This window comes from Fusarium oxysporum, chromosome 5 (genome assembly GCF_000149955.1).
Source record: "Fusarium oxysporum f. sp. lycopersici 4287 chromosome 5, whole genome shotgun sequence".
In the NCBI taxonomy this organism is placed as follows: domain Eukaryota; kingdom Fungi; phylum Ascomycota; class Sordariomycetes; order Hypocreales; family Nectriaceae; genus Fusarium; species Fusarium oxysporum.
This window is the reverse complement of record NC_030990.1, coordinates 3,694,919-3,718,786: the sequence shown is the minus strand read 5'-3', so window position 1 is coordinate 3,718,786 and position 23,868 is coordinate 3,694,919. Positions and strand designations below refer to the sequence as shown.

Genomic DNA, 23,868 nt, shown 5'->3' with positions numbered 1-23,868 from the left:
TCTCAAGACAGACTTGCCCAGTTGATTACTGCCCTTTCAAGACATGCGGCTGAATCAGTTTTCTTTGGCTGGCAGTTAGCAATAGCCGGTGATGACAAAGTGGTGAGCTGATTGTGGTTTCGGGAACTTGTTGGTTGGCTGTCAGCAGTCGGTGAGAGATGCAGTTTACAGGGTATTTGTATTTCATGGTTGGAGAACTGTGGTCAGTTGCCTTTTACATACATGTAACCATCCATATTTGAGGGGGAAACTTGTACTTGTCATAGTCATCATCATCATGATCAGTCAATACGGCGTTCCGCGGATTCATATACTATCAAAGCATATCGGGATGTATCGCCTATTTTAGGTAGCTAAATACCTATGACGGGAGTCAAAGCGTGCAACCATGATGAGATAGTTTTATTACAACTCTCCTCATCTGCTGAGCTCATCACAACTCAAGATTAAACAGTAACAGTTTACTTTGGAGCATAGCAACACTCGATGACAGAACCAACTGCCATCGCATTGAATACCTAAATAGTTAGTGTTCTTGTTATCTTCTCAGCCCACGAGCTGAGCCGTTGGCTTCGGGCAGTGCCTCTTCTAGTCTAGGTCTGTTCCAGCGGTTGGCTAGCAGAGGTCCGTAGCGCACTGAAGCCCCCTGAAGAGCGTTACCGGCGGTTGCCCAACAACGGCTAAGTTGAGGAGGAAGAGGCGCTGATGCGCCACCAAGCCTGTGATCTCGACGTTGTACTCCGTAGATTCATTTTAATAAATGTTCATAGCTTTTATTTGCTCAGCCCTATCTGGTTCTTGTATCTGTCTCGCAGTTGTTTGTGTTTTCTCTCTTTCTGTACCACGAGATATACAGTACCTAGTTCCCGTCTGCAAACAGCTCAGCTCAACTGGAGAGTTCAGCTCAGGTGTAGGTAGGTAGGTAAGGTAGGTTGTAAATAAGAAGGTCGGGCACGTACTGTATCCACTGCATCCGTCCCGTGCAGTCTTATCCTATCCAATCCATCCAATCCATTCCCATCGAGAATTTACCGACTCGAAGCGAGCAAACGAACGGACCGCTTCAACCTTCTTCTGCCTAAACTGAAGAGGGTATCCTCGAAGTCGGCACCCGCAAGATCACGACATCATCACATACGAGAGTTGAGAAGGAGAAGACTCGAGACGGAACGATACAAGACGAGGCGAGACGAGACAAGACGAATCTGCGAACCGATGAAATAATTCTGTTTAACGGAAGTCAAGGTACGGGTAATCTGATAGTCTACTCTATTATCTGCTTTTAGTTCTGCATCTGTTCAGCTTGGCCTCGGTATCCCCATCAACATGCAGCTCCATCATCCCTCTCAACATCCATCCATTCTCTATCTCCATTGGCAACGAGACAAGACACAAGCCCAGTCTCAATCTCTAGGCTCAAACGATCCATCTTTCTTTCTATTTATTCGTTTGCTCTGGCGTCATTTGGCGGGGGTTTCTATTTTTCTCCCTGCTTTAACTGTCGTCTCCCTTTCTTTAACCTGGTCCTTCTTCCCTGCCCCTCCTCTTTTTTTATCGGGGCTTACCTATCCATCCCGTATTCCATTCCGACTTCATTCCTCCCTTTGCACCACATTTGCTCTTTTTATCATCAGTGGCTTACAATCATGCTTGTCCAAGCAAAACAGTCTTAGACCTTAATGCCTTTCTTCCGTCCTTCCATGATCGTTTACGACCTTGTATAATGACCCACGAGCACCGACCGACCTGCGACATCTAAATAGACTTTCTCTCTCTATCTTTCTCTACCTGTCACAGCCTGCCCACGCCGAGCTCGACACTCTACCTGACACGATCCCGATCAACGAACTGCAATCTTTCGACCTTGTTTTATTGTTTCACACTTTTCTCGAGTACGATTCTTCAGCTTTTTGCATAAACTTTAGCTCTTGCTAGTGCTCTATTACGGCAACGTGACCGACCGTGCACATCATCAACCTCGAACTCGAAGCATCCCCTCGGCCTGCAACTGAGTTGGCCTTTATGATAAGCAATTAGAGTTGCTATGAGCGGGGATCAACTGGCTTCAAGGCAAGCTCAATTCACAGCATTGCCCAATTCTTCCCCTTCTCATCAACCGATCTATCATCAACATGACATCCGTATTAAATTCACTGACCAATCCGGGTTTGTACAGTTTTGCCAATTCGAACCACCGCCCTCCAACTTCCGCAGAAACACCTGTCTCCGACACCTTTCCCAGTCCCGTTTTCGAAACCCCCAAACCCGGGCAAGGTTCACTCACCGACGCTGGGGGTTGGACTCCGCATTTTGCTGAAGAATATTCCGTGTTCAACTCGACTCCTGGAAATCTCCGCGGATCTCAAAATTCTTTCGTTGACTTTCGTGCTGCCACACCTTCCAGCAAGCACAAGAGGCTACTATCCAACGACACTTTTGCTGCTGAAATTGCAACTCATGTGAATCACTTTTCGAACCAAAATCTACCACTGCCGCCGGTCGAGCCATCACGTCGCTTGGCCTCATCCCCGAATTCAGTAACCGTACCTCAAGAATATATAACCGATACAACACCCCTGCCCAGTCCTGATCCGGCCAAACACCCTCAATCCTCCAAGAAGGCTAGGAAAGCCGGAGTTCAGGGTGCAGAGCCTTCGCAGACAGCGACACCCCCACCCACTGGACGTAGGGGAGCGCGGAAGCTCGCCGACAAGCTCAATATGCAAAATGATCAGTACTTCGGCCAGCCCGACTTCACTGGCAACTCTCAACAACAACAGCAACATGATATTGCTGCCTTGATGGCTTCCTCTGGTGACATGTTTGCATATCCCATGACAGCACCTGCTGCCACACCTAACACTTTCTGGGATCCTTCGATGGGTATGGACTTTGACTTTAGTGCATCGCCTTCCAATGTCTTTCAGACGACACCTGTTCAGCATGGTCATCACCGCCACACAGGTTCCTTCGACTGGAATAGCGAGGTACCACTCTTTCAAGACCCTAATGCACCATTCGCTTCCGCAGGTTCAGACCCTATGCAAACGATGCAACGTGACCGTCCTCTTGCCCCAAAGCCTATGGGCTCGGCAGGTGCTACTACAGCAAGTGCTGCCATGTCTGCTGCCCTTTCCGCTCCTCTAGATGACCCTTTTGGACTTGGACAGTCCATGAATGGAGTAAACCCTGGATTGCTGTTTGAACCTCCACACAATTCTGTTTTGGATAACCCTGCTCTCATCCCAGTGACACAGGCTGGCTCCGCTGAAGCCACGATTTTCCAATCGAGATCAAGAACACCTTTGGGTGAAAACATCCGCCAATCAACGAGCATGAAGGACTTGAGGGCTACAAAGGCACCGGATCGTGCGCTTGCACCATCCCCTGTCAAAGCAAACCCTCGGCCTGGAATGGGTAGGAGTTTCAGCGAGAACCGTGGCAAGAGAGCCCAACCGCAGAACCGACCTGTGCTACCCAAACTTGCACCGGCCCGGCCAGTCTCACAAGCCAGCAACGGGTCCAATAGCGACAGTGCACCCCCAAATCGGCCTATGGCCAAACCAACCGGAAGGCTGTCTCCAATGAAGAGCCAGCACCGCCTTTCAGGCTTGGCCTCCATCCCTGAGGGGCCAGCACTACAACACCAATCCACTCGAACAGCTGTGAAATTCACCATCGACTCGAGGGGCAGAGCTCGCGCAGAGACAACGATCGTACCTAATGAGTGGGACTGGGAGCCCAGTGCCAATCATCCAGGACTCACTCGTGATAGGAGTCGAACACCACGAGACCTGGGTCCCTCGGACGATGACGAATCATCCTCGGACGACGAGCCTATCATTATTCCTAGCAGGAACAACTCGTTCAATGCGTCCTTTGCGTTACCTGATCCCCTGAGACCGGTTGGGTCCATCTTTCACTCTTCGCGACGTAGTGTTAGTGACAGGAGCACGAGTAGTATACACGATACTATTGGAGGATCGCAACACGATGCGGACAGTGAGAATGAGACGATGATGTATGAGCGCAGGGACAAGATTGGGGATGCTGCTAGCGAGCTTCGTAAGGTCATGGAGGATCGAAGAAAGCGATCGAATCCAATGGGACAAGGAGGACAACACCGTTCGTTCCAGGGTGGACACTTTGGTCCTTTTCGAGGTGATAGCAACTCGCCGTCGACCCTTACCGAGTCAAGCCTTATCACAGACAGACACGTCAGATGTCTCTGTAACCGAAAGGGGGCTGACGAGGGGGACGGCTCCATGATCCAGTGGTAAGTTTTGCCAGAGTGTGGCCACCAGAACAAATGGCTGTCGGAGAGTTAATATGAACGGAGCTGACACTCAATACAGCGAGTCCTGTGAAATGTGGCTCCACGGAAAGTGTATCAATCTCGACCTCAGGACTCAACCAAGAGTGTATGTCTGCTCATTCTGTGCCAACACACCGAACATGCGAGGAGGCCGGATGCGAGATACAGGACGTGGAAACTTGATGGGAGGTTTACCTGTAGCGTCTCCATTGGCGAGCAAATCATTTAGGGCGTTTCGATAAGGCAACAGGTTGTATGAGCATTTCTTGAAGGAGTAGACGGGATGACAGGAGTACTGGATAACGAATGCATTTGATCGAGTACATACATAAATATTGGCATTTCAGACAAAAATATTACATTCAGGGTCAAGTAATCCGCAGTTGCTTAGAAGGCGACCTAAGTGAGCACATGCCATCAAGGTCATGTAGGGGCCAACACGGCAAACATATAGTCCACGCGTGATAGTTACAACAGGAATGGAATAGTCAGGAATCCTGAGCTATGATCGAGGCCTCGAAACATGGAGAACTCCAGAGCTTCCGATTACTACCCAAAATGATCTTGACCTCTTCTCTCGTTGGCCAATGTCGTGAATGCCCACTTCCGTTAGCTCTGCCGTAAGGCCCGAGCGGACCACTCAATCAAAAGCCGGCCTGCGGAGCTTATGTCCCCGATCTCGGAATGGCGGGGAAGAATGTTGGTGATGCGGGGCAGCAACAGAGGTTCAGCAAACAAGCTCCAACAATCGATTCTTCTCTTTGTCTTCTTTTCCCTCTCATTGTCAATTAATTCAATAGTTTCAAAAACAATTCAAGATGGTCGAATACAGCATTGTCGTGCTCGCTGGTGACCACTGCGGTCCCGAGCTTCGGAGTTGAAAGCTTGAACGTCTGCGAACTACTAACAGATTGTTGCTGAGGGCATTCGGGTAAGGAAACATGTGCGACAGCTTACAGAAAGAGCGTAATGACTAACTGACTGGTCAATCAGGTTCTCAAGACTCTTGAGGATAGCAAGCCCAGCGTTGGCAAGTTCAACCTCTAGAACCATCTCATGGGTGGTGTAAGTCCTGAGCACACATTGCATGCACACATCCAGGTCTGACATTCTCTCTCAGTGCTCCATCAATGCCAACGGTACCGCTATCGGCAACGAGACCCTCGCCGCCGCAAAGGACGCCGGGGACGTCCTCCTCGGCTCCATCGGCGGTCCCGAATGGGGCACCGGCGCTCTCCGACCCGAGCAGGGCCTTCTGAAGCTTCGCAAAAGGATGGGCACATACGGCGACCTGCGACCTTATTTCTTCGCGTTTGACTCTCTGGTCGACGCCTCTCCGTTCGTCATTGTCCGTGAACTCACATGTGGTATTTATTTTGGTGAGTGTAAATTACTGCTCAGCATGGGACACTGAGCCTTACTCCTATGCTGAGGTTGAGCGTGTTGCCCGTCTGGCTGGATTCCTTGCCCGTGATCTCAGCGATAAGAAGGTGTGGTCTCTTGACAAGGCTAATGTGCTTGCGACCAGTCGCCTATGGCGAAAGGTCATGACGGAGACGTTTAAGAAGGAGTTCCTGATCTTAAGGTCGAGCGCCAGTTGATTGACAACGCTGCTATGATCATGGTGAAGAATTATACTGGTCTTAACGGTGTTGTTGTGACGAGCAACCTGTTTTGTGATATCATCAGTGATGAGCCTAGTATTATCCCCGGCAGAATTGGCCTTCTACCCAGTGCTAGCTTGAGCGGTGTTCCTGATGTAAAGGACAAATGTAACGGTATCTACGAGCCCATCTACGGTGGGTGATCTCTTATTCTCCTGTTCTGTTAAATTTGGAAAGCTGATTAAGTTTACTAGGTTCCGCCCCTGATATCTCTGGCAATGGCATTGTCAACCCCATTGGTACGATCCTGCCCGTCGCCATGCTCCAACCATACTCTCTCAACCTGCCTGAGGAGGCCAAGGCTGTTGAGGAGGCTGTCCATGTGGCTCTGGATGGTGGTCTGCGCACCAAGGATCTGGGTGGTAACGCTACCACAGAGGTGGTTGGTGATGCTGTTGTCGAGGAGCTGAAGAAGATTCTCAAGCCTCAAGGGGTGTTGTCTGATTGGCGTGATTTGCTGCAGAGGATGTTACCCTGGTGGTTGTGACTTGAAAGTTTCAATATGCACTGGGTTGAAAAGCGATCTGTTTGTGGTTGGGAAGCATGATGGAAGCCTCAGATTGCATTTGTCTCACGATATGGCATGGCGATGGCTTATGAATACGAGACCGTAAAATGACACCAAAGTTATGGTCATGAGACTCACACATAGAGTGACATGGCAGGGTATACCTCATACAAGATGGAGGATGGCTACCCTGGAGAGGTGATGTTGAGCAGCGTGGAATATGGCCCGAAGCTACGGGCATAACATCAGTGCCAAGGTCATTCCAATTCAAGACACGGGTGGGTTAAAATCGCCAGTGAGTCAAGCGTATGACAACGCCCAGGCTATAGGGCTTTGCTAAGCCTTGGATATGCATGCATCACGAGTGTTCTGAGGCTGTTCAATAGGTGGTAAGGCAGGAATGCATATTGTAAGCAGAATGAATACAAGCCATTCACCCATAGTTAATCGTGATCAGTCCTTGCCCAGGTTTAAACTACCCATGTAAATCAACTATTTTCTTATGGCCATGTGGTTATGCAGTAACAAGTTTCCACGTGCAGCTAGTTCATATCCTTGCTCTATGTAAGTCTGCTGCACTTGGTGCGTTTAGTCATTGCCAACACCAACACGAGGTTTGCTTTTACATTGGGGTCCAAAACGCAACCATTTCTCGGAACGGAAACTACCGAAAGAAGCAGAGAAGTAAGAAGTTCTTGGCCAGACGAGAGACAAGCAATGCAGTGGGAGACAGAGTTAGCTGAGTTTTTCCCCCAATGTTTAGAAAGTTAGCAAACATTGGTGACATCCCTAGACAACAGCACAATACAAGGGCGGAGACATCGAAAGAGGGAGGCTAACAAGGGGCAGGAAAAAGTAAAAAAAAGTCATGACGTTTGAGACTTGAGGGAAATAAGCCTGAAGCCTTATGCTGATACTATAACTTTAAAAGATATAATTCATCAAATCGCTTTGTTTCGTTTCAATATGGCTATGGGTCACTGTGGAGGGATGGATATCAGAAAAGTGTCGAGGTTGACCATTGGTGGAGCCTGCATGGCCTTGCATGAGAAGTCATGATACGACTCGGTCTTGTCTTAGGGCGGTAACTCTATTGTTTTTGAGTGATACAGTGCTAAAGGGATGCTCTCTCTATCCAATTCAGGGCCTCATAATGTCCCTCTTGTTTTTGCGTACTACAAGTGATGAGACATGACCAGCTATCACAGCGCAGCACAAATACAACACAACAACGCCTGAGCTGTTCCGTCTGTGCTCTCGTCCTGCTGTAAGGTACACACATCTCAGCTGTGCCTGATTTGCTACTTGTATGGAGGGAGGGGAAAAGAAAGCATGGCATGTGAGACTAGCCAATGATGAGTCTATGGAGCACAACAACTTGAGCTCTTACTGCAGTAGCTCTATCTACTAATCGACAGAGTGGGCACACCCACACGTGCATGTTGGGATACAAGCGGACACGAAAGTCGATTAAAGGTCCAAGAGTTGGAAAAAATCACAGTAAACTTGTTAGTAACGTGCTTGGCCATGCTCAGCTGAGAACTTTCACCGCCGATCTTAGCCCGGGACAGAGCGGGATCGACTTTGTTCGATTTCGAGGAGCTGCCGTAGCGTTATTGAGGTTGTATTGGCAACTCGTGAGGTGCAAGATGTGGCTGATATAGCAGAATAGGCTACATCAGTGACCACACCACCTGGATAGGATACGAAGAGCGCCAATCTAGGTACAGCTCTTTAGTGAGTCCTTCTGCTACACTACACCTTGATTGCCGTGCAACCTGCTATGATTTTGATTAGTTCGTTTCGTATTGGGATTTTTTTTCGCTGAAGTGTCCAAGCTTAAGTTATAGCAGCTTTGATCTTTAAGATACTCTTCATATCTGATGTCATGAAGGCCTCATCCTCGTGGCAACCATTCCCGGAGAGGAAATAAGTTCACCCTCCGGTCACTAGCGTGGTGTAACTCGAGTGTGCAAAGACACAGAGCATCAGTTCGATATTTTCTTACTGCAGATAACTGAGTTGAATAGCGGTGGCTGGTTCGTCAGTGTTGGATCATGGCTGATTTGGCGTCATGCACGTACGGGTTGAGAGCTGCGAAATGCCGAAACTAAGTATGTCTCTGCCTGTAACTCCTTTATCCTTACTTGGGTACTGTTGGTGGCTTTTGTTATTTGAAAGATTTCTGAACCAAAGGCTTTGAGATATAGCGAGGTTGAGTGATGAAATTACGACTTATACTGGCAACAGTCAGTCAGGTGGGTTGGTAGTTGCCCGTATTGGACCATTGTAGTGAGGTGGTGTTCAGTTCCTCAGGCTACCACAACCACAACCGTTCAACCTCTCTTGTTACTCAAAAAACTCAATCCCTCCTAGGGAAGTATTCTCTCGTATTCAACGCCCTATTCCTCCACACCACTACAGCATGCCGAGACAACTATGGCGCCATCTAGCTCAGCATTGGTTGTTTCGTCTCATTATGGTGCGCGCTAATGACACGGGACCGATACGCTAGGGACCATGTTATGATGCGACATTGACCTCCATCTATCCCTTCCCTTGTTGACCTGGATTAACCGATTCATCCAGGGACGAAACCACTGATTCCATGGCCAACAGCTCTTCTTCCTCCCTGCCTCATGCATCTGGCACCAGGTGAGAACAAAACAGGCTTTCACAAGCACAAGGCGTGGTGGCTGCAGCTCTTGAGTGCATTCTTTCATGCTGTGCTATCAAACTGGGTGCTCGTGCTCGTCCTTGGCTAATCCTCCGTTCTCTGTCAGACCTGACATGTCCATTGGTTCCGACCCGCAGTTCTATCTCGTAATGGCCAGCAATCGACGAAAATGCTGTGCTTCGCTTGCAAAAGGCGCCCGCATTCGATGTCCTCGCCGTCCGACCTCTGAACCACATGGCCGTAGAACCCGGCCACCGCGAAGACCAGTTTCAAAGCCCCTGCCAGTTCTCTTTTCTTCAAGTGGTGTATCGTGAACTTCTAGGTAGCCATTCAGTCAATTTCCAGCCATGGATTTGTTTATCAAATCTGCCTCCCAACCTCCGGGAGTCTCGATTAACACAACAGCCATGTGCCACAGCAACCACATGTGGCTTATATCAACGCGGTTATGATGCCCGGTGTGCTTAAGGTTCTCTGGCCACTCCGCTCGACAATTCCTATATTGGAAAAGATGGCACAGGAAACCAGGCCATTTCTTTATCCCGACCGCCTCTTTTCTCGGCCCATTGATCCGGCTGCCAAGTCTGCAATGCCATAGTTACAACGGGAATATTCACTAACAAATCCCCGGAGACTCCAACTAAGATGCTCGGGGGACCCCACTCCCCCAAAACCCAGGCACTTCTTTGGCCTCACTATCACGAGCAAATCGTCGATTGGCGACATATACATATATGGGGTGGACGATCCTCACTAGCCATCTTAAGCAAGGCGTCTCTGCTTGTTAAGCGAAAACTCTCCTAATGAGGCTTGCTGACATTACATGCTGCCTCTGCTCACCCTACCTTAACTTTACAGTTATCTCTATGGTTACAATGCTAATCACAACCACCTTACTCATGCTCTTTTGCTATCACGACAAGCAGGTTTCTGCGTCTTTGTTGTGTCATGGCTGACATGGCGCCAAGACTCCCGTCCACGTAGCGATGCTGGGTTCCTGGACCTTCACGCCAGACTGCCCTAGCTCCAAGAGGCTCCAGAGTTTGTTGGCTGCTGCTGGGCACTAAACGTCCAAGATGCCGATTATTTGCGTATCAAACCTCAGCGGAGTGACCGGTTCTGCAGTTTGCATCGACAACAAACCGCTCATATCGTGATTTGGTATAGTTCAGCTTCGGCTACCGTATACTTTGCTAGGTGCATATTGGCAGAATGAGTTTGGCTCAACTGCATCGTCGAAGCTGGCTGATGTTGTCATCCAACCCGAGTTGCATTGTTTCCGCCTCTTTTGTTTACACGAGTCTCTCTCCTCTGACCCAGCTTGTCCTTCCCGCCGCTATAGGTCACCGAGTGCCACGCAGTTCCGTTGAGATGCAGTCCCTATTCCCGCCATTTGCTGTCTTTTACACAGAGATATCGCAGGTTCCTTCGTGTCCAGGTCTCATTCTAGCTGCTCATGCCGTCTCCCGTCTTACTAGGTTCCCCGGACTGAATGCAAGCTGATCCAGTGATCAACTGATTAAGTGAATGGCCAAATCAAGCGGTCAATACGGCCTGGCCTTACACAACCTGACAACCTGGTAGCCTCATCCACTGACAAGGGCAGGATCTTTTGTTGAGCTTGGAGGGAGGCCGACATTTCGGCCCTGCTGTTGCGGATCTGCCTAGCTAGGGGGAGCTTTCGAAACCTTACGCAAAGGAGCTCCCAATAGTCTTGGCCATTAACCAACACAGTATTGCTGACCTCCGTGCACGATATTGACATCACTTCTTGGTTCACCGTCGACCCAGGTTCTCACTGTAGGAAACCTATTGCCATTCCCAGCCGATTGCTAGCCAGCTAGTCCTCTCGATTGCATCCCTCCTGCATCATGGTTGCTCCAGTGAGCTCCAGCCACATCCTCTGATCCTTCTGACAGTGGTTGGACTCACGATGCCCGTATCACATCTTGCCAATATTCGCACCCCTCCCTCATGATGGTTATCGTCCCCTCGCAGGTAGAGTCAGACTAATGCAACCAAGGGTGGAGTTTGAGAAGTGAAGTCTCTTGAGTGACTTGGCCTGGAAAGTTTGGAGGTTGTCAAGGCCAACTCGGCCAACCTCTCTCATCTAAGGTAGGTTTTGGTTCGACAAGTTACAGATATAAGTCTGCAACCTTCTCAGTTCTTCCTTCCATCTCTTCCATCCATTCTCTTAGCCTCTCCCACTTCTCGATCAGCCTTGATTGGATTTGTGTATACACAAGTAACCAACTCGTTCAGGTTACTTCTACCTTCGCTCAATCAAATCACCATCGCTTGCTCATAGCTTGCACTCGCTTTATAACACCTTCGTTGATATCACAAATCCTCTCAACCTTCTTCATCATGAAGTTCGCTGCTGCTCTTCTGGTCTTGGCCACCTCGGCCCTGGCTAACAACATCCGGCGGGGAGGAGATGAGTACGAGAGCCCAGACTATGAGAGCGGAAAAGACTACGAGACCGGCGAGAACGAGTACGGACAAGACGAAGGATACGGAGAGAAGGGCGGCTATAAGCATGAGGTTAAGGAGGTCGCCGTGACCTACACCACTACAACCGTCTGCCCTGTCACCTATACTCATTACAAGGAGGGAACGTGAGTTTTTCAGAGCCTACCAACAGACTGCAGCATGATAACCATATACAGCACCTACTGTGAGACCAAGCTCATAACCTCAACACTCGTTGTTGCTGAGACCAAGACTGTCGATGTCACAGTCAAGGAGCCTGATGTCACCAAGCACTACACTGATGTCGACTACGTTACCAGAACAACAGTGTGCCCTGTGACCCAGACCAAGACTATTGCTGGAGAGGTCATTACCGAGGTCTACACGACCACCAGCGTCATCTACGACGTTGTCAAGTCTACCGACTATGAGCACGTTAAGCAGCCCGATGTGACCAAGCATGAGACCGATGTCGTTTACAAGACACGAACTACTGTCTGCCCTGTGACAGTTACTAAGACCATCGCCGGTGAGGTTGTCACTCAGACATACACAACTACCAGCGTCATCGAGGAGGTCGTCAAGTCTACCGACTATGAGCACGTTAAGCAGCCCGATGTGACCAAGCATGAGACCGATGTCGTTTACAGGACACGAACTACTGTCTGCCCTGTGACAGTTACTAAGACCATCGCCGGTGAGGTTGTCACTCAGACATACACAACTACCAGCGTCATCGAGGAGGTCGTCAAGTCTACCGACTATGAGCACGTTAAGCAGCCCGATGTGACCAAGCATGAGACCGATGTCGTTTACAGGACACGAACTACTGTCTGCCCTGTGACAGTCACCAAGACCATCGCCGGTGAGGTTGTCACTCAGACATACACGACCACCAGCGTCATCGAGGAGGTCGTCAAGTCCACTGACTACGAGCATGTCAAGCAGCCCGATGTGACTAAGCATGAGACCGATGTTGTTTACAGGACACGAACTACTGTCTGCCCTGTGACAGTCACCAAGACCATCGCCGGTGAGGTTGTCACTCAGACATACACAACCACCAGCGTCATCGAGGAGGTCGTCAAGTCCACTGACTACGAGCACGTTAAGCAGCCCGATGTGACCAAGTTCGAGACCGATGTTGTCTACCACACCAAGACCAATGTCTACCCAGTCACCGTCACCAACACTATTGCCGGCGAGGTCATCACCAAGGTCTACACCTCTACTGAGTACGTTGTTGAGAAGGTCCACACCACCGTATACGACCAGGTCAAGAAGCCCGATGTTACCAAGCACGAGACAGATGTTGTCTACCACACCAAGTACGAGGTTTATCCCGTCACTGTCACCAAGACCGTTGAGGGTGAGGTTATCACCAACGTTATCACTTCCACTTCTGTCATCGTCGAAAAGGTTGCCACTACCGTGCCCGTTGTCGAGACCATCGTCAAGACCATTGGCAAGGGCGAGGTCGTCACCCAGTACTCCAAGGTTTACCACACCGTAGGTGGCGGTACCGTCTACGAGACTGTCGCTCCTCAGCCCACCACTGTCCAGGCTCCCGAGACCGAGGTCGTCACCCAGCCTGAGGTCACCGTCCCTGCCACTCCCACCATCGCCCCTAAACCCGTTGCTACTGGCGCTGCCACCGCCAAAAAGGCTCCCGTCTTTGCCTTCATGGCTGGTATCCTCGGTGCCGTCGCTCTCATCTAAAAAGCATGAGTCATTTAACTCAAACCCAATAGCGCCGCCGGATTGGTTCTTGTTTTATTCTTTTTTACCCCTTTACTTCTCGTAAAAATCGCTTGTCCCTGGCAGCAGAGCACAGACTATTTAATTCATCGCGAGCCATTGGAATCGCATACGTACACTCCTTTGCAGGACATGGCGAGGTAGAATTGGGAGGATGCTTATTTTGGTGTATTTAATGTCGCGGAAGAGGGTGGCTTGTTATTCCTTATCTTCGCTTCTCATGTATATATTGATCTCTTGGCTTATATGATGATATATGGGAGGGCACGAGATAGGATAGGATAGGATAGGATAGGATAGGATATGTAGTTAATCTGGAGACGTGTCGTTGGACTATCTATGCCTTCTCTAATGCTTCCTTGTGATACCTGGCCATGACTATTCATGGCGATCACTACTGAATACGACAATGGCTTAAAGTATAAGCTTAGACTTAAGGACGATTAGGTTCACCCGGAAACCTTAGTTTGATAACTCGTACTATAAATTGAAAGGCTGGAAAGGCGTTGAGGCTTGACGCCTTTATGTTCTATTAATGGTCATTTCGAAGATGCTCCGAACGCATGTGAGAACAAATGAACCTCCAACCTTAATCTTTCTTGCCAAGATCCAACGAAGATCTTCTAGAAATACCCCTTTTGTCTGTACCGTGGCCATCGCCCAACCTCCCTAATCTCACCAAAGCTTTGTCCACGCCTGTCCATGTCTGAAGTCCAAATACCCTCGCCCCAAAGAGCAAGAGAAGCTCTAACCTTAAACCAAGGTGCTAGAAAGAATTAGTCCAGACTCCCCCTACATAATACTGAACTTAACTGAGTCTTTTTTTCTTCTTTCTTCTTTTTCGTTTAGAGTACGTCCCAAGTTTCTTGCTTCTTCTAGCTTGGATTATATATAAACCCGAAGATCTTTTGTGCATACCCTCAGTCACGAAGAAATCTCTAGTGTAGGTAGAAGTGAGCGACTGGTGGCGTTCAAAAAGATGGTTGGCTTTGTAGATCTTCGAGTCCCTCCAATGCCATTTCAACATCATGATCATCGGCGGTGCTCACGTCCAGCGGTACCGTGAAAGTACTTGTGACGAGGGGAATGGATAGAGGCTCATCGGGGTTATAGACGATACCGAAATATTCCTGCCCCAAAAGGCAATCTTTGATGCAGTATCGTCGGAACTCCTTTGTGATATACACCTCCGAGATGTGGCATGTATCCTTGATGCAGGTTGGACTTGTGGGGAGGACTATCTATCTGTTAGCTTTTGCTTTCCCAGTGAAGGGGAAAGGGGTTGACTAACTGTCTCGAACGAGAACAGCGTTCCGGTGATCCGAACATGTTTCTGTCTGGTGCAGCTGGACATGATAGTTTGAACCACTCCGTGGGGAAAACGTAGCCTCCCAAGAGACATTTGCTAAGTTTGCCCCTGAACCAGGCTCAAAGTTCAGATTCAGCACCTTAGAGTGAAGCTCTTCTCGTGTATAGTCCAGCAACCTCCGTCTCGCAATGGCTTTTTGTCGGTCAAATGACTCTTTGCCAATGACGACCTGCTTGAGGACGAAATGAAACAGGATGCTCGGAATTGCCACTATCAAATCCGCCAGTGACGCATCTCTCAGAATGTCAAAGCTCAGCCCCAAATTTCTGCGATCGAGCCACTTGTTGGGTACTCTGACGACATCATCGTCAACTAAAATAGTCCAATGAGGAAACCGTAGTGCGTCGAAAAACATGACGCGGAGAGTTTCTGTATGTTTGCATGCAAATAGACAGGACTGAAGAGCCTTGTCGACAAATACGGCGAATTGAGTATCAGGTATAGAAACCGGCTCTTCTTTAAGCAATCGAGGAATATGATTGTACAACTTTCTATAGAACGTGTTGTAGGGCTTCAAGATAGACCAGTACGAGTCTCGCAATTCTACTGCCTGTCGACCGAAGTTCGGGAGATTGATTTCGTATTCGGGTTTCTATTCAAGGATTGTTAGCAAGCACATACCAAGCCGAAAGTCTTAGCAATCCAGGACACACCGGCCTTGAGCTGGTGGGATAGTACCACTTTGAGCGATCAAGAAATAGATAATCTCCGAGAAGAAAGATGGTGTCTCTCTTGATGAATTGTGCCGCCAGCTCAACATCTCCCCAGCCCCAGTCGTCGAGCAAGCTGCTGAGGTGTCCCACGAGATGAGGTCTCTGCTTCAACGCCAGATCCTAGATGGACATGATAGCTTGACACTCTTCCCCAAGCGAACTCATGTGCTTCATCTTCTCATCTGGAGTTCCGTAGAGGATGTTGTAACCGAATCTGAGCGGCCTCTCCGACAAGCTGGCATAACCCCTGCGGGTTGTGTCACTCAGGAGAAAGCCTTTGAGGTAGATTTCGCCACGAAACTTTGAATCGAGGATCAGATCACCCATCTCAGTCTTGACGATATCATCATCCTTGATTTCCTGTAGAAACAAGGCGGGTTCGCACCACGTGTTGAACTCTTTGGGGGTGACCTTCGAACGGTATATGTATCTGCCTCGCCCGCCTCTCCCCAGTGCGTTGCTGTCAGCGCCGATGGTGAAGATGGTGTCAGTTTTCGGATGCGGCTGAAACGGGACATATCGGCTGCCCTGTGGGACTGTAGATCGTCGAAACTCGTTGATTTTGTCTTGGTTCATGGCTGTCAGAAAGGCCTTGAGCTCGCCATCTGGGTCAAAGTTGAACTTGTATTTGTAACTACCCGTTCTGCAGGTGACACCATGGTTTGTACCGGCACCTAAAAAGTTGAGAACGGCTCTTCCCAAGCCGAGCTCTGGACGGTGGGTGAATCGAACATCTCGGGGTTCCTTGGGGGGCTCGACGTCTGGGAGTACCATCTTCGGCTGCAGAGTCACGTCTCGTACAGCGACTGTAACGGTGCCGCCCTTGCCATCTCTGCTGTTCATGAAGTGAATATAGCCAAGCGGTTTTCCAGATCCATCTTGCGCAGTGAAAGCGAACTCCACGGGGATCTTTGCATCGGGAGGGTTTCCACGCTTTTCCATGGCGACGTTAAAGTCGGTCAGCTGCAAGCCAGAAGACTCGATGATTCTGTCTTTCCTATACGAAGTCATGTCAGCTTCAGTGATCAGGCTTAGATATCACTGTGACTTACCACCAACGGAGTAGCTCGCAGAATGACTCTTGGGCCGTCAAGCGGGGGTTCTGAGCTGTGAGCCCAGTACTCATGACGCATCTTGGTGCAATTTGGTCCAGCGTAGGTATTTCCTTTCTCTCTTCTTTCTTTTCGGCGGGAACAGCATCTATAATTATCTCATCCTGCGCGAGTGCATCGCCGAGTGTTGGATCACTCTCGGAATTGTTCTGGCCCGACATCTTCAAAGTATGGTCGAGGAACTAGGCTGCCAGGCATACAAAAAATGACAAGAAATGGAATATAAAAGGTGAGAAATTATGGCATATTTGAGAAGTTCTAAAGACTGCTCATCTTGGTCGGCCACGGATGTAGATGTAGGAATAGTACGATGGAACGGGAACCCGCTTCAGCAGCCGGAAAGGAAACGCAGACTCCCACTGAGCAGACTTAGACCGCCCGCCCTAAGTAGCGTGTATTGTATTTTTATGCAATACCCGTCCAAAGAAAAGAAACATAAGCCAGAACCCATTAATACTCAACTGCCACAGAGTACCAAGCCACACTCACACTACTGCGAGTATAGCTTCCTGAACTCCTTTGCAGCTGAAGAAATCATTTTCAACTCCTTCTTCAAGATTACTTCATAGACGTCTCGGCCAAAGGTGTCCTTGACATTTCTAGAGTACCAGCGCATGCGTTCATGCGAGGATATCGCCCTACAATCGGTCTTGTCATGCTCATCTGCAACATTATTGAAGAACGTAGCGACCGCTTCCTTGTTGACATCTTGGTGCTTGCCTGAAGCCACGGGCCACGGCACTTGGTCTACCACAGGCTATGATGAAGGTATCGTTAGTCGTGCTATAGAGACAAGAGCATAGTCTGTTACTTACAAGCCCTTCTTCCAACCCAGATTTCTCTATTGCCTTCCACTTGGAGTCGTAACGTTTCCAAGCCTTCAGGGGATGAACATCATCATCTTCACTACCATCGCTCTCCGAGTCCGAGTCAGACTCAGACTCAGAAGGGATGTCTCTGGCTTGAAGCCGGCGCCCAGATCTCCCCGAGTTCGCGGCAGATCCTTCGGCCAACTCGGCTCCTCGACGAGTCACAGGAAGCGGAAATGGAGTGATGAACTGGACGGTTGTCATCCGAAGAATGCCGGGCCGCTTCTGGGGAGTGGGTTTTTCCCGCTGGTTGATGTTGGGAGTCAAGCACGATAACGTGAACAGGACAGTTACATACCTTGACTCGGGCCGCCTCTGCTTCCTTCGCCGCCTCCGCTGCATCTTGAAACTTCTGCGAAGCATCCTCTAGCTCCTTATCGAAATCAGTGTGCTTGTGGTGATGGCACAGAAGGAGTCTCACAGCCTCTTCTAGGCGTGGATGGTCAGCCCGCTGCTCCAAGGGAACACTGTTCAACCGCATCATGAGGTGCTCATGCTCCCTCACTTTGGCGACACCGATGACCATGTTACAGGGGTGACCTTGTGGCCTTGCGAAGCCAATACATTTAACTCCTTCCCGATAGCTATGTGGAAACAGTTTTCGAGTCCAGAATTTGATCCGACGCAGTGGCCATGACGGCGTCCAAGAGACAGATAGGGGCTGCGATGAACGATCGATAGGTAAGATGACCAATGAAGATATAGCGTTGTTCCAGACAATATTATTAGTGATTGGCTATTGCTCAGCAGCAAGATGATATCTAGTGACCAGGAGACTCAGGGGCATACCATTCAACTTATACCCGGGACTCAATACACTAAAGCAGAAATGTTCTTTGGGACTCTGATATCAGTCATCCATTCACTTTAAACAGCATGCTGCCGGCTTCCATGACATGGTTCAGCCATGTCGTTGAATGAACAAAGACCCTGCATCCTCATGTCTATTTTAGAGTCCGCAGCTAACATGTCCACAAAGTGATATCTGATGGAGCTTGTCTTACAAGAAACGCGAAGTCGACGGAGCCTTGGCTTGTCTTCACTAGAAATACTGTAACTAATTAAGATCTACCAATAGAACGACTCATGGAAATGGAATTCATTGCTCAGATCAGACGGTGCTCTCCCCGACGGCAAGCTGCAGGCACTTTACCATATTCCCGATTGTCACATTCATGCATGGTAGGGGTGTTGTGACCTCCACAAAGCAAACATTTCACTGAGACGTTTGTCCAATCGACTTGTCCACAGTCATGAAATGAACAAGTGGCATTAGAATGATGGTATCCTGCAGTGTCAGCGTGTCCAACATCTAAGTGTCTACCGCGTGTATATGCAGCTTGCCCCATATTCAAGCTACAAAAGATGAAAGGGTCCATTTGCCAGGTCTTTCCAACCTGAGAAACAGTACTGAAGCCAATACTTTGCTACATTCATTGATAATAAGCTCATCTTGGGCAAACTGGCTCGCATGCCGGCGGTGAGAATCGGCCACTCTTTGAGACTGAAAATTTACGCGGGAAGTTGCAGGCTATTGGGCGGTGAATGGAATTAAAATGTTTTTTGTCCTTCGCGTTCTAAAATGTGGAAGCCTTGGCACTTCACAGAGGAGATAGTGATCAATGAGTGGGCAGTTGTTTCTCGTAAGGTAGCTTGATGTCGTTGCAAGAGGCTCATGTCACTGATAAGAATGATACCCCACCTGCTCACCCCACCTTTCCATACCCCACTTCCCGTCCCCAGCAAGGATCCGGAGTAGTAATTAGTCCGCCCTGCACTCTATTCATGGAGCTGAAGGTAACCTTAGACAAAGCGTCGCATAGCATTCAGAGTATCATATCTCTAACCCGCCAAGGCTCGTCCAATCCGTACTCACGACACCTTCACCATGGCACCTGTCGATCGCGTAGACCACAATGCCCTTGAGCGTAGGTATCATGATATTCCGAATCGTCAACGTGCGTTAACCCCCTCGTAGAACAGCTCAAGGACATCATCCAAGATCTATACCAAATAATGGTACAAGTCTCAACTTACGACTCTGTCGGCCGATCCAGTAGAGAAGTTCTCATCAACGAAATGTAACATCTCTTCTCACTCTCCCCTTTGAAACCCCAACTAAGAATATACAGCAAAACCCTCTCCGACTCCCTTCGCACTGTTCACTCCTCCGCCTCTCCCCCAAACAACTTGCCTTCAGTGCCCCCAGAACTTGTCGAGTATGTCGAGCACGGCCGTAACCCAGATATTTACACCCGAGAATTCGTTGAGCTCGTGCGTCGAGGGAACCAGCTTATGCGCGGCAAACTCAACGCCTTTGGAACCTTTCGCGACATCTTGGCGGAGAACATCACCACGGCCATGCCCGAGTTGCGCGACGATGTGGCCCAGGTCGTCGAGGCCACTGGAGGCGTGCCACCCGGAAGGAGAAATGGTGAGCAGCCGCAACAGAATGGCAATGCTACCAACCATGCCTCGTCGTCTGCTGCTTGAGAGGTTGGCAAAATTGGATGACCATGATCATTCACCATGTTGCTCAGGCTACGAGCATGTTTATTTCAAGCGGTTGCGGTTACGGCACCGCGGATTCTATGATACCCCAAGCGAGCGTAATGCCGCGCAACTTAATGCAATATTTCTGGTGCCAGCAGCGTTAAATGCCGTGATTCAATATTTGTCGTCGACAGCTGCCATGAGGAGTTCATATCAACATTGACAAGCAAGTTCACACAATGACAAGAATCATTAGCATTGAGATCTTCATAAATGCGTGGCATGAGCAGAACTTTTGCGGACAACCATCTATTATGCCCAGATGTGACATTATATGCGTGAAACACCCCAGGAACCGATCTAAAGGGTCCGCGTCCATCCCAGGCCTTCAAACCCAAATAACAAGCAACTCGCTAATCTCTAGCATTGCTCTGCATTCATTGATGTCTATCCCTAAAATAAACGCCCCAATGGTATGTTGTGTGGCATAGGATGAGTGAAAAGCGCCCAGTATAAGTGCTAGCCGTTCACAACGATAACGGCTTTTTCCCGCCAAAGAGTGGAATGTGCTTCATGCATATATATGCTGAACCAACCAGCGTCAAAATGAGGATCACCACTTGCCAAGGGAGCAAGACAGCTGCCGCCATGAAGAACTTGCCGTATCGTCGTACGGCATCTACCAGCCGGCCATGGGCATCTCGGCGCTGTTCAAGATCATCTCGGAGCTTACTGTTCCGGGGGGACTGTGGGTGGAAGTCCTCATCGCTGGTGGTTGCATAGTCGTTGTTTTCCTCTTCTTCGCTATCCTCATCCTCGTCTTCTTCGTCATATAAGTCCGCATCCTCATCCTCACTATCCCATAGGTCGTCATCGTCATCATCCGCGCCGGCTGGTCATGAAAAGTTGAAACCGCCGGGGAATCCTCCACGCTGTCTGGGGTCAGCACCACCAAAGTTAAAGTGGGCGCCGCCGCCACCACCGCCGGGGAAGCCTCCAGCAGATCGGAAACCACCGCCGCCGAAACCACCCTGCTGGCCCATCATGCTGAAGAGGATTTCCGGGTCGATGCCGCCCATACCTCCTCCCATGCCGCCGCCACCGAACATGTCGTTGGGATCCATAAGATCATCGCCGTTGTCGTAAGCAGCACGCTTCCTGAAGTGGTGTTAGTAACTTATCTTGCCGGTAAGTTTTAGAAATTACTTACTGAGGGTCGCTCAAGCACTCGTAAGCCTCCTGCAAGTCCTTGAACTTCTCCTCGGCGTGAGGGTCGCCAGGGTTCTTGTCAGGGTGGAGCTTAACAGCCATCTTGCGATAAGCCTTCTTGATCTCGTCACCTGTAGCGGTCTTCTCAACGCCAACGATCTTATAGTAGTCCTTGCGTTGAGCCTTCTTGAGCTCAAGCTCCGCCTTGCGGATTTCTCGCATGATGGTACGGTCCTCTGGATCGAGCTCCTGGATGGCCTTCCACTCCTTAACAGCGTCTTCCCACCTCTCGGCACCACCCAAAGCATTGGCCTTGGTCTTGCGGGCCTTTGTGTAACCAGGGTCAAGGTTAATGGCCCGCTCACAGTCAGCGATGGCATCGTCGTACTGCTTGAGCTTGATCTTGCATTGTGCCCGGTTCTGCAACAGCTTCGAGTTCATGCTCTTATTGGAAGGGTCAATTTCCAGAGCATTGGTATACTTCTCGATGGCTTGTTGTAGACGACCTGCCTTGAAGTCGGTATTGCCCTCCTCCTTCATGCGGTCAAGTCTTTGTACAATTCTGAGCCACTTGACAGCATCACGGAAATCAGGATCACAGTTGATAGCCATACGGAAGAACTGGATAGCCTTATCGTTCTCGCCCTGACCATAGAGAACACGTCCTCGGAGAACAAGAGCCTCAGGGTCCTGGCTGTTGTTTCGGAGGAGGTTCATAGCAATGTTTTGCGCCTCTCCCAATGAGTTTTCCCGTCCCATTAATAGATAAGCCTCTCCACGCATGAGCTGCCACTTGCGGGGCTTGCTGACACCAGGACCCAGGCCGCGTTCAGCCAGGTCAAGAGCATGAAGCACCATGGACATGCCAGATCCAGATCCGCGTGCAAGAATATCACGGGCAGACTGAATATGATGCAACATCTCCTTCGCAGGGGCCATGTCCTTAGCAGATGGTGGGGGGTCAATGCGGTTGAAGGTTGTCATGGCTTCCTCTGGTCGGCCCATAGCAGTATAGATACGGGCCAAGCGTAGAAGAATCTTGGCATTCTGAGGATCATAATCGGCAGCCCTGGAGCAGTCTTCAAGAGCATGCTCATATTGGCCATTAGACATATAAGCAGCAGCTCGGTTGCCTAGATAAGTAGCGGAGAAGGGGAACAGGTCGACAGCTGCGATTGGGTGTCAGCATTTGGAGATGCATTCAGCCAGGCTGAAAAGTCCTGGCAATAAGAAGAGCCTGACGGCAGGTGGCGATGCATACCTTTGCTGTACTGCTCGATAGCCTTGTAGTAATTCTTCTCCTTAAAGAATCGGTTACCAGCAGCCTTGTAGGCTTCGGCATCTTCCTCAGGCGTAATTGTCGGGCTTCCAGGGTTGGATTTATGAGGAGGTGGCGGAGGGGCGCCGTCATCATGACTGGAGCCGTTGGGAATAGGGACGGAAAAGTTGGTCTGGGCTTTCGGGTTGGGAGGAGTAGTTGAACGAGCGCCATTAACAGGCTCGCTGTCGACATCCATGGAGTTACCGTTCATTGCAGCGGCGAGAGCGGATAATCGCTTTCGTTCTTCGGGAGGGAGGTTGAGCGGATGCGTATCGGGCTCGTATTTGTGCCGACGAGAGGAAGAATGGGAGTGAGAATGGCCCGGGTCGGTAGATTGCCTTGACAGTCTAGAAGAACGCGAGGAAGATTTTGTGGACTCGGCGGCGTAAGAAGCGGGCCGAGATAGTCTCTTTGAAGACTTTGAAGGCGACTTGGCTCTCGCTGGAGAAGAAGGCTCCGAGTATGCGGGAGGTTGTTCCGCCGGATCGTGGTTCTCACGATCGCGCTCCTCGAAAGTGGCGGATTTCCTTGTAGAGGAAAGAGGAGGAGGAGGAGTGGAGGAGGACGTTGGCTTCTTGCCGCTACCAAAGAAGTTCTTCATTTGAGCCAAACAAAGTTTGGTTCAGACAGATAGAAAACTAATACTTTTAGGTAGACGGGATGGAAGAATCCCCAAGAATCCCCGTAACAAGCTTATGCCGGATACTTTACTTGACCGAGTCGATGCCCTAAACGGGCGTTAAGGAAAAAACCGAGTTTTTTTTTTTTTTTTTTTCGGGGCTGGTCGACTTCCAGTTCCTGGCTGGACTGGACTGGACTGGACTTTATTACTGGTGGCTCCGGGAACGGTCGTGCGGCTCTGAGCCTAAAAGGGGTCGGGTCAAGTTAAGTGTGGTTGGAATGCCGAATACCTTTCTAGACAGACGGAGGAGGACCGGAGCAGTGATGATAGAGGATGAAGAGTCAAAGCATAGGTTCCTAGGAATACAGAGACAAGGAAGAAGTAAAAGAGTCACAAAATGACAAGCAAATGAGAACAAAACTCAAGCAGATGACAAAAAGGTGATCCAGAGGAAAGAAAAAAACAAGTCGGGGGCAGGGAAGAGGAAAGTGATGAGATGATGAAGGAAAAGAACCCTTGTTGAACCAATACGCAGAGCACAGCCTGAACCAGCATTCAGCTGCTAATTAGTTTGAGTCCTTCAGGTAATATGAGATGAGCGAACCGGGCTACGACAGTGACAAGTGACGAGTGACAAGCGACAACGGCCATGTCAATCCCAACCCAGCCCAGCCCAGCAGATTTATCAGCCGCTCTCGACAGAGAGGCCAAAAGCCCGAACTAGGATAGATAGGACTATGTGTCAAAATCGACGCAACTGCCTGAT

General features: G+C 49.6%; 8 protein-coding genes across 16 annotated transcripts; 4 read left to right on the top strand and 4 right to left on the bottom strand.

The window, feature by feature from the left end:
* Positions 1 to 706: 706 nt before the first annotated feature.
* FOXG_02268 (uncharacterized protein) lies at positions 707 to 4,865 on the top strand. 7 transcript variants are annotated; one of them, XM_018379655.1, is made up of 4 exons: positions 707 to 1,245; positions 1,668 to 2,070; positions 2,177 to 4,276; positions 4,356 to 4,865. In XM_018379655.1, exons 2-4 carry the CDS (start codon positions 2,045 to 2,047, stop codon positions 4,555 to 4,557), a joined length of 2,328 nt encoding a protein of 775 aa, XP_018235728.1. In that variant the 5' UTR covers positions 707 to 1,245; positions 1,668 to 2,044; the 3' UTR covers positions 4,558 to 4,865. The 7 variants fall into 7 exon arrangements, with proteins under 7 accessions (XP_018235728.1, XP_018235730.1, XP_018235726.1 ...); XM_018379657.1 differs by having other exon boundaries at positions 2,177 to 4,865; XM_018379653.1 differs by having other exon boundaries at positions 770 to 1,245; positions 1,668 to 4,276; positions 4,356 to 4,747.
* A 263-nt stretch (positions 4,866 to 5,128) lies between these two features.
* FOXG_18266 (uncharacterized protein) lies at positions 5,129 to 5,368 on the bottom strand (the record flags this gene model as incomplete). The annotated part of the gene is made up of 2 exons (XM_018398329.1): positions 5,129 to 5,215; positions 5,273 to 5,368. 2 exons carry the CDS (start codon positions 5,366 to 5,368, stop codon positions 5,129 to 5,131), a joined length of 183 nt encoding a protein of 60 aa, XP_018235725.1.
* A 3-nt stretch (positions 5,369 to 5,371) lies between these two features.
* Positions 5,372 to 6,466, top strand: FOXG_02267 (3-isopropylmalate dehydrogenase; the record flags this gene model as incomplete). The annotated part of the gene is made up of 5 exons (XM_018379652.1): positions 5,372 to 5,380; positions 5,436 to 5,663; positions 5,749 to 5,805; positions 5,913 to 6,114; positions 6,174 to 6,466. The coding sequence occupies 5 exons, from the start codon at positions 5,372 to 5,374 to the stop codon at positions 6,464 to 6,466; spliced, it is 789 nt and encodes a 262-aa protein (XP_018235724.1).
* A 2,432-nt stretch (positions 6,467 to 8,898) lies between these two features.
* Positions 8,899 to 13,734, top strand: FOXG_02266 (uncharacterized protein). 2 transcript variants are annotated; one of them, XM_018379651.1, is made up of 4 exons: positions 8,899 to 9,142; positions 9,271 to 11,279; positions 11,427 to 11,782; positions 11,834 to 13,734. In XM_018379651.1, exons 3-4 carry the CDS (start codon positions 11,532 to 11,534, stop codon positions 13,353 to 13,355), a joined length of 1,773 nt encoding a protein of 590 aa, XP_018235723.1. In that variant the 5' UTR covers positions 8,899 to 9,142; positions 9,271 to 11,279; positions 11,427 to 11,531; the 3' UTR covers positions 13,356 to 13,734. The 2 variants fall into 2 exon arrangements, with proteins under 2 accessions (XP_018235723.1, XP_018235722.1); XM_018379650.1 differs by having other exon boundaries at positions 9,271 to 11,782.
* A 113-nt stretch (positions 13,735 to 13,847) lies between these two features.
* FOXG_02265 (uncharacterized protein) lies at positions 13,848 to 16,749 on the bottom strand (the record flags this gene model as incomplete). 2 transcript variants are annotated; one of them, XM_018379649.1, is made up of 6 exons in its annotated part: positions 13,848 to 14,160; positions 14,208 to 14,631; positions 14,686 to 15,355; positions 15,417 to 15,549; positions 15,607 to 16,473; positions 16,529 to 16,749. In XM_018379649.1, the coding sequence occupies 5 exons, from the start codon at positions 16,747 to 16,749 to the stop codon at positions 14,366 to 14,368; spliced, it is 2,157 nt and encodes a 718-aa protein (XP_018235721.1). In that variant the 3' UTR covers positions 13,848 to 14,160; positions 14,208 to 14,365. The 2 variants fall into 2 exon arrangements, with proteins under 2 accessions (XP_018235721.1, XP_018235720.1); XM_018379648.1 differs by having other exon boundaries at positions 13,848 to 14,631.
* Positions 16,750 to 17,078: 329 nt separating this feature from the next.
* FOXG_02264 (uncharacterized protein) lies at positions 17,079 to 17,983 on the bottom strand (the record flags this gene model as incomplete). Its single annotated transcript, XM_018379647.1, has 3 exons — positions 17,079 to 17,345; positions 17,404 to 17,703; positions 17,756 to 17,983. The coding sequence occupies 3 exons, from the start codon at positions 17,981 to 17,983 to the stop codon at positions 17,079 to 17,081; spliced, it is 795 nt and encodes a 264-aa protein (XP_018235719.1).
* Positions 17,984 to 19,253: 1,270 nt separating this feature from the next.
* FOXG_02263 (uncharacterized protein) lies at positions 19,254 to 20,285 on the top strand. Its single transcript, XM_018379646.1, has 3 exons — positions 19,254 to 19,385; positions 19,436 to 19,538; positions 19,590 to 20,285. The coding sequence occupies exons 1-3, from the start codon at positions 19,346 to 19,348 to the stop codon at positions 19,948 to 19,950; spliced, it is 504 nt and encodes a 167-aa protein (XP_018235718.1). The 5' UTR covers positions 19,254 to 19,345; the 3' UTR covers positions 19,951 to 20,285.
* On the bottom strand, positions 19,986 to 23,737 carry FOXG_02262 (DnaJ like subfamily C member 7). The gene is made up of 3 exons (XM_018379645.1): positions 22,421 to 23,737; positions 21,161 to 22,328; positions 19,986 to 21,108 (listed from the first exon to the last, which is right to left on the bottom strand). The coding sequence occupies exons 1-3, from the start codon at positions 23,079 to 23,081 to the stop codon at positions 20,847 to 20,849; spliced, it is 2,091 nt and encodes a 696-aa protein (XP_018235717.1). The 5' UTR covers positions 23,082 to 23,737; the 3' UTR covers positions 19,986 to 20,846.
* Positions 23,738 to 23,868: the final 131 nt, after the last annotated feature.